This window comes from Neomonachus schauinslandi, chromosome 7 (assembly GCF_002201575.2).
Source record: "Neomonachus schauinslandi chromosome 7, ASM220157v2, whole genome shotgun sequence".
In the NCBI taxonomy this organism is placed as follows: Eukaryota; Metazoa; Chordata; class Mammalia; order Carnivora; family Phocidae; genus Neomonachus; species Neomonachus schauinslandi.
In genome coordinates, this window is record NC_058409.1 from 141,965,633 (window position 1) to 141,977,412 (window position 11,780).

The 11,780-nt window shown below is 42.6% G+C and overlaps 1 protein-coding gene across 1 annotated transcript in view; it reads left to right on the top strand.

Annotated features, from left to right (window-relative positions):
* Positions 1–11,780, top strand: part of CTNND2 (catenin delta 2) — an 896,858-nt gene that overhangs the window by 507,456 nt on the left and 377,622 nt on the right. Inside the window, exon 7 of the mRNA XM_044916688.1 lies at positions 11,655–11,773. Within this exon, the coding sequence (XP_044772623.1) occupies positions 11,655–11,773 (119 nt within the window). The remainder of the gene's footprint in view (positions 1–11,654; positions 11,774–11,780) is intronic.

Genomic DNA, 11,780 nt, shown 5'->3' on the forward strand with positions numbered 1-11,780 from the left:
CACATTCAGAAATAAGGAATATTTTATATTCAAATTAACCTATGAAAGCTATGATTTTAGCTTTTACCAATTTCCTAGAACTTCTAAGACATATAGGTAGTAAACAATAAAGTTCTACCTTTTTTTTTTTTTAAATCTTGAACTCACTTATTACTCATGTTTGGCTTCTTTTTTTTTTTTTCTAATATAAATATCTAAGGCTCCTGTCATTTGAGTTGAAAACATTGAATCAAAATTTTTTAAATATCTGTATTCCCATAGCTGAGCATCATGGAAAATAGAAATGTCAATATCAAATGAAAAATCAGTTAACTTATCAGCTCATCTCTGAGCATCTTGGAAGCTCAATTCACACATAGCTATGTAACAACTAGCTGTTAAATGTTACAGCAAAACTTTCTTATAAAATCAATAGCTACCATTTATGGAGCATGTGGAAGTAATCTGTTTGACATGCATCCTCTTACTCAATCCCCACAACAGGGCTATATTAGCATATTGACACTTTAAAGATGGGGAGACTCCAGCTCATTGCATTTAGAGATGTTGCCACACACCATTTTAAGGCAGCAGCCGTGAAAATGGACACAAAGTCTTGACTGAAGTGAAGTCTAGTGATTCCAGCAGTGTTTCAGAGGTTTCCTTTTATTATTGACCAATTCAATTAAATTCATCAGCAGCTTGAACCTATTAACAGGTCTATAAATGTGGACAAGCAATATGGCGGTTTATCTACTTCCGTGTTGTAGGAGTTCTTCTTGGAGCTAATTCTGTCATCTGCTAATTAGCATGGGAGTAAAATAGTAGAAGCTCAGAATGACAGGATGGGGCCTCACAGTAAAAGTCCGTTTTAGGGCGCCTGGGTGGCTCAGTTGGTTAAGCGACTGCCTTCGGCTCAGGTCATGATCCTGGAGTCCCGGGATCGAGTCCCGCATCGGGCTCCCTGCTCGGCGGGGAGTCTGCTTCTCCCTCTGACCCTCCTCCCTCTCATTCTCTCTGTCTCAAATAAATAAGTAAAATCTTTAAAAAAAAAAAAAAAAAAGTCCGTTTTAAAGTTTAATCAGAAAGTGTAACAAAGTTGTAAAGATATCAAAGCTATGGAATTGAAGTCATCAGAGTTAATAGTTTGAAGACATCTATAAATGTTCTATTTCATGTTCAAGGTGATAACGTAAGTTCGAGGTGAAAGTGACTGGCATGCTCATTTACCCTGGCAGGTGCCTGGATGGAGAAGTCTGAACATTCAAAACAGGGGGTTGTTCTAATCCACTCGATGAACAGGATTGAGGCCACTGGCGAATATCTAAATCTTATTTATTTTACTAAGTGGTGGATCTTGGTACAATGCTTTTAGCTTACTTTTAGCTTTCACGTGCTGCAGTATGAAAGGCATGTTTTCTTGAACACCCCATAGGACCTATGACTTCCAAATAATGTCAGAGAAGGGTTGAACAAGTAAACCAGTAGGTTTATTCTGCATTTAGCATTATACCTTGAAATTAGGGAGGCCACATCCCATTCCGATAACATCTCCCTTGTTCAGATCATCTTGGGATGATCCCTCTGTTCTAGTGGTTTTGCTGAGCCCCATGACACATTCTTTTCAACATTCCGAGTGGTATAAAAAGGTCATTTCTTCGAGGCTGGATTAATTTTTAGAATACCTTGTAGTTAGAAAGTGCCAAAAGGGCTAGCGAAGTTCAAATTATTGCCAACAGATGCCAGACCAAGTTAATAAGGTCTATAACCAATCAACACGAAGTATTTCTTTTTTTTTAGTCTAAAAAATATGTGTAATTCTAAAGTAAAGCAAATGGTTTTCTGTCTGGCTCATAAATCATGTCAGAATGCAATTTCAAAGGAGTATCATGCATGTTCAAAGAATCTAATTTCAATTAAAATTAAAAAAAACTCTAGTTTATTCAACATAATAAATATTTGTGGAGAGATCATCACCGGCATCACCAGGCCTCGGCAATACATGCAAAACCTACAATTGCCCATCATATCAGTCCGCAGGTAAAACTATAAGGCGCAAAAGGTGCAACAAAATATTAATTCTCTGGTGTTACCCAAACTAGAATCCTTGAAAGTCATTCTCCTCAGACTCTAGGTTGAGTTCATGGGGCTGGAAGACACAGAAGGTAAGACCCTTCCCATCAGACCCCAAGGCCTTTCTGGGAAGTAACAATGAGCCAGTTTATGGTTATCCATTCTCCCCACCCTGCAAGCTCTGTGCCCCAGCCTCAAACAGGCTGTGTAGGTCTCCCCCTCCATTCCCCCTTCTCCCTCCAACTTAACCTTGGCCTTTGTGTGACTCTCGTGAGGTCCCCCAGTTAAAATAGAGCTGCTTTTCCAGGTATATCTGTGTGTCTACGGGTTATTCTTTAATGCATCCAAGATGCTTTGTGTGCCTATTGCATGCCATGAGCTGTCATGTGTTCAGGATGAAGAAATAAAGAAAAGAAACGCAGTCCCCATCCTCAAGGAACCTAAATTCTAGCAGCAGCCATGAGAACTCAGAAAACCGACACCGGAAATAAGTAAATTACATAGTTTGTTAGAAAGTGATGATTTCTGTGAGGAGGATGTGATGCCAACCAGGGTAAGCAGGATCCAAAGTGCGGGATGGGGTGTGACCGGTGGGGCCTTGTGCAGAAGGTAACAGCCGGGAAAGACCTGAAGGCAGAGAGAGAGGCAGCTAGTTGTATGGCGGTCCTGGGGAGAGCAAATGCAGTGGCTCCCGGATGAGGCGGCCTGGCATGTTGACAGAACATTCTGCAAGGAGGCCAAGGTGGCTAAAGCCCCGGGTGCAGGAGTTTTCGAAGGGTTGGGAAACCCAGTGGATTATTGTGAGGATCTTGTCTTTTACTCGAGGAGGCGCAGCATGGCCTGACTTATGGGTTGAAAGCATCATTCTGTCACATCACAGAAAACACCCTTTAGTTAGTTGCAGATGAGTTTCTTCCCATCAGATGGCCTTGCTGCAGGAGCAGAAACCAGACACAGCTGATCTCCGTATTGCAAGTAACTGGCCCAGGGTTCACCAAGCATTCATCAGGCTCCTCCAACCCCAGCCTTATTCTGGATAATCCTTCTGCAGAGGTTGTGGGTAGAGAGCAGATCGAGAAGCTGGCTCTCCTCCAGGCTTTGTCTACTTCTGCTCACATAATGTTTCCTATGGATTGTATGAAATGCTGAATATAAGACTTCCGGCATAGAGGAACCACTCTAGATACGTTGGTCTCTCCCCTGTCCACACATAAAGTAGTCTCACCAAGCACTTCTTCCCTCAAAAAACCAAAAATAAGCAAAAGATACGAAAGGATGCACCTGTATACAGATACTGGCAGGAGCCTAAAGATTTTAAAACCACTCTCATGTCATTCAGCAGAACAGAAGTAAGTGTGTGCACATTTATAATCCTAGAAAAATGCCTGCTTGCTAAGGGAAATGAAGAATTGTATGATAGTTTTGCAAAATAAAACTGGACAACAGTGGGTAGCCTAGAAAAGCAGTAAGCTTGTTCAGAAGCAACATTGCCCTTTCTTTGTGATCTGGCACTGACTTTTGTGTCTTAAAAGTGCTCATTTAGACTATATCATAATTATAAATATACCACCTGCTCATTGGTGCCCATGGCCGGGTGTTCTTTGAATTTGGAGCATCACTTAAATGGTGTAGTTTCACGTCAGGTCAGTGTGAAAGTCAAGGGGATGGAGAGCTCTGTGGATGGTGGCTCAGTGCACAGAAACCCACATGGTGCAAAGAGAAGCAAACCCCCAGTAAACACCTATGTATTGGCCGTTGAATGGGAAGGGTCATGTGGATAGCTGGGGTGACATCACTCCGGTTTGCTTCATTATGAGCGAAGTTGTTGTTTGGCAATACTTAGGAAGAGAAAAGTCACCAGTGAACTTGGAAAACACAAAATCACAGGGATGTATTTAGTCTAGAATATAGACAGTATGTAACATTTAGAGAAGAAATTGCGCCATTTTCTATACTTTCCTTGACACGTTTGTGGGGAATGGGCAGCTTATTTGTTTTTAAGATAGTTTTCAGATGACCACCTTTTGGAAATCCTTTCTCATTACTCTGCTTTAAAATCTTCCCCCTCCATTTTCTGTTTCTAGTATAAATATATATAATCTGGCTTCAGTAATTGAAACATCTCTCGTTGCAGGGAGGGTATGTATGTGTGTTCTGTACTAGAGTAGTTCCTCCTCTAAGCAAGTATTTGGCTTCTTAAAGTAAATACTGAATGAACCTCTTGCTGGAATAAAAGTTTCTTGTAGTTTATTTTTGCCAAGGCTTATTGAGCTTTTTAGGAAAAGTTGCCACCCAGAAATCCCTCCTTATATATTCTATAAGATAAATTTATATAAGACATGTCATTGTTTTCTTTTTCTGTTTTTTTTTCCATTGGTAGAGGCTTTTTAAAAAGAATTTTATTTATCTGGGGGGGGCGTGTGAGGGGGGGGGGGGGGGGGGGAGGAGCAGAGGGAGAGGAAGAGAGGGAATTTCAGGCAGACTCCCCACTGAGCAGGGAGCCCAATGCAAGGCTCAGTCTCACAACCCTGAGGTCATGACCTGAGCCGAAATCAAGAGTCGGACACTTAAGTCAGCCACCCAGGCGCCCCTCCATTGGTAGAGCTTTTTAATGGCCATATGAAATACTCTTCTGAATATTTACTGATAATGACCCTAATCATACCTTTATTTAAAGAGAGGGCAGAGGGTAGGAAAAACCATCACCCAGGATGCAAAAATCCATCCCACCCGGTTTGTACTAGTGACTGGAAAACTCTGGGAAAATAGATCCACTAGCACCTCCTTCTCACTGCAGTGACAGGGCTGATAGGTTTGCAAGAGCACCCGCTCCCTCGCACGCTTTCTAATTGTGGGATACTCATGCAAAAAGAAAGCAGTGAGGGTGGTCTCCATTTTTGTCTCAAAGATTATAGCTCTTATGGCCCTTTTAATTGAGTTGTTCTCTTCTGGGGAAGGAATTCCTTCCAAACTCCTTGGTTTTTCAATTAAGTTTACTTTGCTCTGGGCACTACCTTTCACTGTAGTACAAGGTCACCGCCAGGTAAACCCTGCCCTTCTGTCCTCATCCAGCAGTGATGACTCCAGGGACAGTGTGAACTATGAACGGAAGCTGTCTCTTTATGTTTCATGTTAGCTTTTACCAAAACCAGTGCTCCTCAGGGGAATTGCTAGACAAGGCTCTTGATTATTTTATTTGGCTATTTCCAAAATCAGACCTTTCTCACAGCACGAGGGTTTTCTACCTTGGGACTTATTTTAAAGAATGGCATTCCTTCTAAAGTCAATTTCAAAAGAGAAGATACCAAATTGGGGCAGCAATGATTGTAGTGTTTAAGCAAGTGCATTTCATCCCAGGGAGTAAGTTCAAGGGCACAAAACTTATTTGGGAACGTAGATTCATTTTAATTGGGTTGCACTATAGGAACATTTCAGACAATAACTAAATGAGACTGTTTTGCATTCGGAGGCATGATTTCTTCTCATTTCCAAGTTGTGAGGGTAAAGGACTTCGTCCACCTGAGTGTGCAGACTCATTCTAGGAGAGTTCTACATGCTCTCAGGTGTTTTAATCAACAGCATGTAGCCAATATTTCTAAATCATGTTACCGGCTTGTTCTGGTTTAGAAATGGATTTCTTCAAAGATGTCATCTTAAAGCCATGTCCTGTTTTTTTAGTATTTAAAAGCTATTCAAGCTTCTTAACTCATCAAACAAATAGTCTTCAGCCATTGCTTTTATTTTCTTAGTTGCATTCTCTCAAACAGCCTCCCACCCCCTTGCTCATCCAATCAATGTCATCTCCCGGAGTTACTGCTCTTCCATGCCTGGACTGGCTCACCCTGTTGCCTCTGTCTTCCTTTGAAACACGCTCTCCAGCTTTGCCTCTCGTGACACTGTTTTTGCCCAGGACCTCCTTAGCCACCACAACCAGGAATATCTGCGCCATGAATTATTAGCTTCACCAGTCTGATGGTAATCCCAGGAAAATGAAAGCGATGGAGACAGCTGGTGGGGGAACAGACAGCTGACCCCCCAGTCATCAGGCTCCCTCGGGGAAGCCATGGAACAGGGAGTCCAGTTGCCCATTCCTGACAGCGTTGGCCCAGCTGCCCAGCATTCTGGGCAAATATTCCTCCTGACCCAGAGTTAGGGGCCTCACTGACAATTCCAGGAAACTTGGCAGGTCTAAATACATCTTCACGAGGACTGCCCATGAATCACAGACCTGCTTTATAAAATGTAGTGTTTACTGCAGTGACATGGCTTACTCATGATTTGAAGTCAAGGTTCATTAGACAGCCCAGGCTGTCAAGTCTTTTGTTAACTGGCTGCAGCATAGTGGGGTTTTGTGTGATTTTTGTTGTTTTTTTTGGTTTTGGGGTTTTTTTCTTTTTGTTCTTTTGTTTTGTTTTGTTTGTTTTGTTTTGTTTTTTGGTACTGCCCAGCCTCCCAAGAATGAGGATTAAATAAGTTTCTGAGTTTGGAGAATTATTTCCCCATGTCACTCCATGCCCCATCCCTACTCCCTAGACAGAAGGTAAAATGTGAAGGGATGAGGAAGCAGCTCTGCTCTTTGTTGAGGCCAGTGCCACATTCTGGTCCAAGAGTGCCATATTTTCAGGGCCTCAGACTTCCAGAGAAGAACAATGTCATAATTGTAGGCCTGGTATTATTCTGTAAAAATTACAATAGATCTCCAAAATAATGTCAAGGTAAAATATTTCACCTAAAGAGGATTGCAGAGAGGCCTTCAAGAACAGACTCCTCATTTGTACATGGAATATAGCAGGTGCCAGTTAATGGTTTATTGAGTGAGGGAATGCATTAATGAATGCATGGATCTTGAATACTGTTGGTTAATGAGTATTGGGAATAATGTATATATTGCCTAAGTGCTCATTTTAACTTTCTTTGTACTACACTTTGAAAATACATTCTCCCCTTAAACACTTTCATGAAATAGGTATAAATAGCACTCCACAATTACACAAGAGGCCTCAGTGTACACACACACAAACACATATATGTGTATATATATATATGTACACAAACTCACGCAAACATACAACATACAAATCACAACTATAGCATATTCTAAATCTGCCCCATCTGAAACTTATATGTAAACTATTATGCAGATGAAATATCTAGTTTATAAGAGTTTTGATAAGTTACGTGTATTGTTCATGTCTCATTTTTAAAAAATCCCTACATTTATTTTTTACTTGAGATATAATATACATAAAGTATCCATTGGAACTGGAAGTAATGTTCCATTTTTCTCTTGATGAATTTCTGTAATGGGAAGAAAGGAAGGAAAGACATTTAGTGAACCCCAGACTCAGCCTATTGGAAACTATTTAATCAGAGTGTCTATTTGACAATGTTCTACTTCCTTGTTAATTTCACATAGGTGGGTCTCCTATTTTGGAGGGTTTAGGAAAAACAAAGTAGCCGTTTGGGTTGGTCTGTTCCAAAGAGCTAAGAATGAAGACACTAACAGAAATTGTCCTTCTCAAAGGACAAGACAATATTGGGGCACAATCTGCTCCAAGTATGTAGAAATTTTTATATTATTTTAAGGATCTTATCATCAATAAAAAGATTATTTCAGTTCTTATTGCATTTCCAAATATCCTTAGGGAAGAAGGTATAATAGTCATTAGTTTTTTATTGATGTTGTTGTTTGGGGTTTTTTTAAGGGAAGTTTTGGAACTCTACCTTTAAAATTGGATTTACAGTTTTATAGTGTTAACATACTTTTAAGGTAGAATTGAACTTCTGTGACAGGGAAGTGGGTGACATTCTATGCATGTTAAAATCTGTTTATATTATTTTTAACCCAGTGACCTAGGTAGTAATAAACCTAGGTCTGAGGCATGGATTTTGTATCCTTAACTGGCTAAGAGTTGCTAAATAAAATCACATAATGGAACAAAACATAACCACAAGAGTGGAAACAAGCTCCCAAAAGACTACTGCTTTTGTCCAATTGATGCTGTAAAAACAGAATTCTCTGTGTAACCAAAGACTCGTTCTTAGGCCCTTATGACTCCATAGCCATCTGAAGGGAGGCTAACACCCCTGGATTATTTATTATAAACTGCAAAGTGGCTTATAGCATAGTCCAGTAAGGTGGGCCACCAGCCACATTTGCCTATTTTAGTTCAAATTAGTTAAAATTAAATATGTGTTAAAATCCAATGCCAATTTTAAGTACCCAATAAGGCCCCTGTGTCTAGTGGTTACCATATTGGGCAGTGCAGATACAAAACATTTCTGACATGAACAATACCAATCTTAAAGAGCATGTAAATTTTTATTTCTTATGTTTTAATTTTTTTCATGTAAAAAATGGCAAAATTTCACCAAGATCCTACAATATTTAAAAGATTGTTGAACTGGCTGCTAGAGCCTGTCAAAATACCTGGAGCTGATATGGCAGTTCTCAAAACTTCCACAGAGTTGGGGGCCATTTAAGGAATCTTTCGAGACAATAATATTTAGCATTTAGTGCTCCTGAAACTAGACGTTCCAACAGATTGAAAGGGAAATTAAACGTGTGCTGAGTGTGTTCAGGGTTTTCCTAGGACCCACATCATTCTAATGTTTAAATCCTAGAGTTCTACATAGCATTGCTTTAGTTTATATCGGTATACTTTAGTATTTGTTTTATTAAAAATTATGCAACTTGGCAGTGATATCATTAATGTCACATAGAGCTATTATTAATGGTATATATGCAAGACATAACACAAAGTATTCGTTCTGTTATGAGCAGGGACTCTCCTTAGAGCCTCTGGGGTTCTCTCTCCTCCTTCTGCTCCTGTGGGAAAGGTTTAGAGAAAACTCCTGTCGTAGGCTTTTCCGCCACTTGTCAGCTGGGTTCTGCACAGCTGAATGTACCTCAGGCCCCAGGAGAGCGTCAGAAGAAAAGCGAAGGAAGGTCCCTGTCTGCTCTAGTGGTGGTTCTCATATCAGCCGGCATCCGCCTCCCCCGGGAAGCTGTTAGAAATGCAGGCTCTCAGGCTCACTCCAGACCCCGGAATCAGAATCTCTTCTAGATCGGGGGCTTGTCAACTAGCAAGCACCATAATCACCTTTAGAACTTGTTAAAACAGCTCCCTGGGCCCCTGTGTCAGAATCTCCAATTCAGTAAGGGTGGGCTGATGCTGATTGCAGGCAGGGACCACACTCAGAAAACTAGTGCTCTAGGGAGAACTTGTTCTCCTATATGGTTGCACATTGGAATCACCTGGAGAGCTTCCTAAAAGCCTGCTGCTTGAGTCCCATCTCCAGAGACCCTGAATGGCTAGGGTATAGCCTGGATACTGAGATTTTTTAAAAAGCTCCTCCGCTGATAATACCCAGTCAGGTTCGAGAAGCCCAGCCTATACATTTCATGCTCAGAACTTCTACTGGGATGGAAGCAGCATTGGAAGTAAGCAGGTGCCTTCTGACTCTGGATGATGCCAGAATATATCTCGGGGCTCAGGATGAGCTCACCGGTTCTATTGAGCTTCTCCACCATCCTCCACACATAACCCCACCCCCACCCCCATCCCAAAGATTTGGGATCGGCTTTATTAACTATTCCTTTATTCCGCAAATATCCATGGTATCTCTATGAATCAGGCCTTGCTCTAGTGTCTGGAGACACCTTATTGAACAAAGTTATGGCGTTTACATTTTACTTTCACTCCTACTGTTAAATTCAAAATAATTGCTCAGTGGTGTTAAAAGAAAACTAGAGCTGGACGGTAAAGTGGTGAATACAGATTTTATTGGGGGGAGAAAAAAAAACTACTATAGTAGAGGAAAAGAGACCTCGGTAATGAACTAGGCTCAGTCCTTACTTCAACAAGGAGAAGTGGGATTTCTGGCCAAGGAGCAGGGTGCAGTCAGTGGCAGAAAATTGCTAAGAGAAACATCAGGGATAGGGGGCTCTGACTAAACCTACCTCACAGTATTCTTGCTGAAGGCAAGCCCCCTGCTGAGAAGGCACCTGATGGGCAGTGGGGCAGGAGGAACCAGGTGGGACCTGCAGGGTGATCCACCATGGACTGTGGGAGCTTCTGGCTAAACTGACTCAGCAGGATTCTTGCTTATACCAGACAATGCGGAGATGAACAGAAGCTCCCCGAACCAGGGGCTCATTGAGAAGAGAGTTCAGAGGAGCCTGACTAGAGTTTGGTCCAGGAGAAAATCTTTGTCAGTGGACTGATAGAAAATATACACAAATAGGTAAAATACATACATCACATATACATGCACACACACATACACACACTTTATCTCCTTTCATCCCACTGCCCTTAATAAAGGATTTTGATTTGACTCAAATTAACTCCCTCGGATCTTCCCATGAACCTGACATCCAGATAACATTTGGAACACTATGTGTGTGCGAATGGAGGTGCCCCCGCTGTTATCTGCCAATTGCCAATCCAAAATGGGTGGAGAGGCAGCATTGAAACTTTTAATGGATGGCGTCTGTTGAGTCTCTCCCCCTTCCCTCCATCTTACCCACTTCCTCCTTCCCACTCAGTTCCCACCCGTAATTTCAAAACCTTCCTTCCCAGTTTCTCTCTCTCTCTCTGCGCACAATCCCAACCCCTTTTCACACCAGCCTGCCCTCAAAAACCTTTCTGCTCCCGGGAAAGCCTGGAAGATCCCAGACCTCCTGCCCAGAAGTGGTTGACAATGTAGTGTTTTCATTCGAATGCAAATTTGTCTCTGGACAAGATTCAAGGAAAGTGCTTTCCCCTCCAACGGTCTCTCCAGCTCCACCCCAGCCCTTGTTGTCTTTTGTGTTCTTGTAAATAAATGAGAGGCAACTGGCTTTCAATTTGAAGACACAGCTGCAGGGGGCTCTTAAAAGCCAGCTAAAGAGAGAGAGAGAGAGAGATGCTGAAAGATTTGTTGCCCAGCGTTAAAATCTAGAAAAGGGAGGCTTTTTTAGTCTTGCATTTGCAATTGCTCTGATTCCTCTAGAAATGCTTTATTTATTTATTTTTAATACTGAAAGACCAAGGGTATTTATTTTGACTTAATAGTTTTTCCCTCCTTTTAACTTTCCTGGTCCAAAACGAAGACTCACCACGACAATAGCAACAGAATAAACTCTGAGAAGTATGTTTATTCTTGATGTTCTCCAGATAAGTATAAAACTTAGCCGATTTTGGAGGTAGAAACTGTATCCAGTGAAATGACCGTGGGGGAGGGGGATTTAGTGCCTTGATTTCTCATCAGAAGGAACGGATCCTGATGGCCCTGTTGGGTGGCCTTTTAAAATCTTGATGTGCCTAATGCGATGCCTCTGCTATTGCCGAAACATCTTAGATATGTAATCAGAACACTGTCCCACTCCGGGACGCGATTCCCACCCCACTGTCGGCCGTTCCCTCCTGGCGGAAAAGACCCTGCCGGAGAAGATCGAGGGGCGTCTGCGTCCCGATCCCACGCGCAGTGCCGCCGCCGAGCGCGCCCGAGTTTCCCTCCCTCGCCGGGGGGCCGGGCCGCGCGGGGAAGGCGGGGGTGGGGGGGCCCTTTGCTTCCAGCTGGCTAAGCGCGCGTGTTCTCTCCTCTCCCGCGCACAGGGCACCACGAGCCGCGCGGCGCACCTGGCGGGGCCCGAGCCCGCGCCGCCGCCGCCGCCGCCGCCGCGGGAGCCGTTCGCGCCCAGCCTGGGCAGCGCCTTCCACCTGCCCGACGCGGCGTAGGCT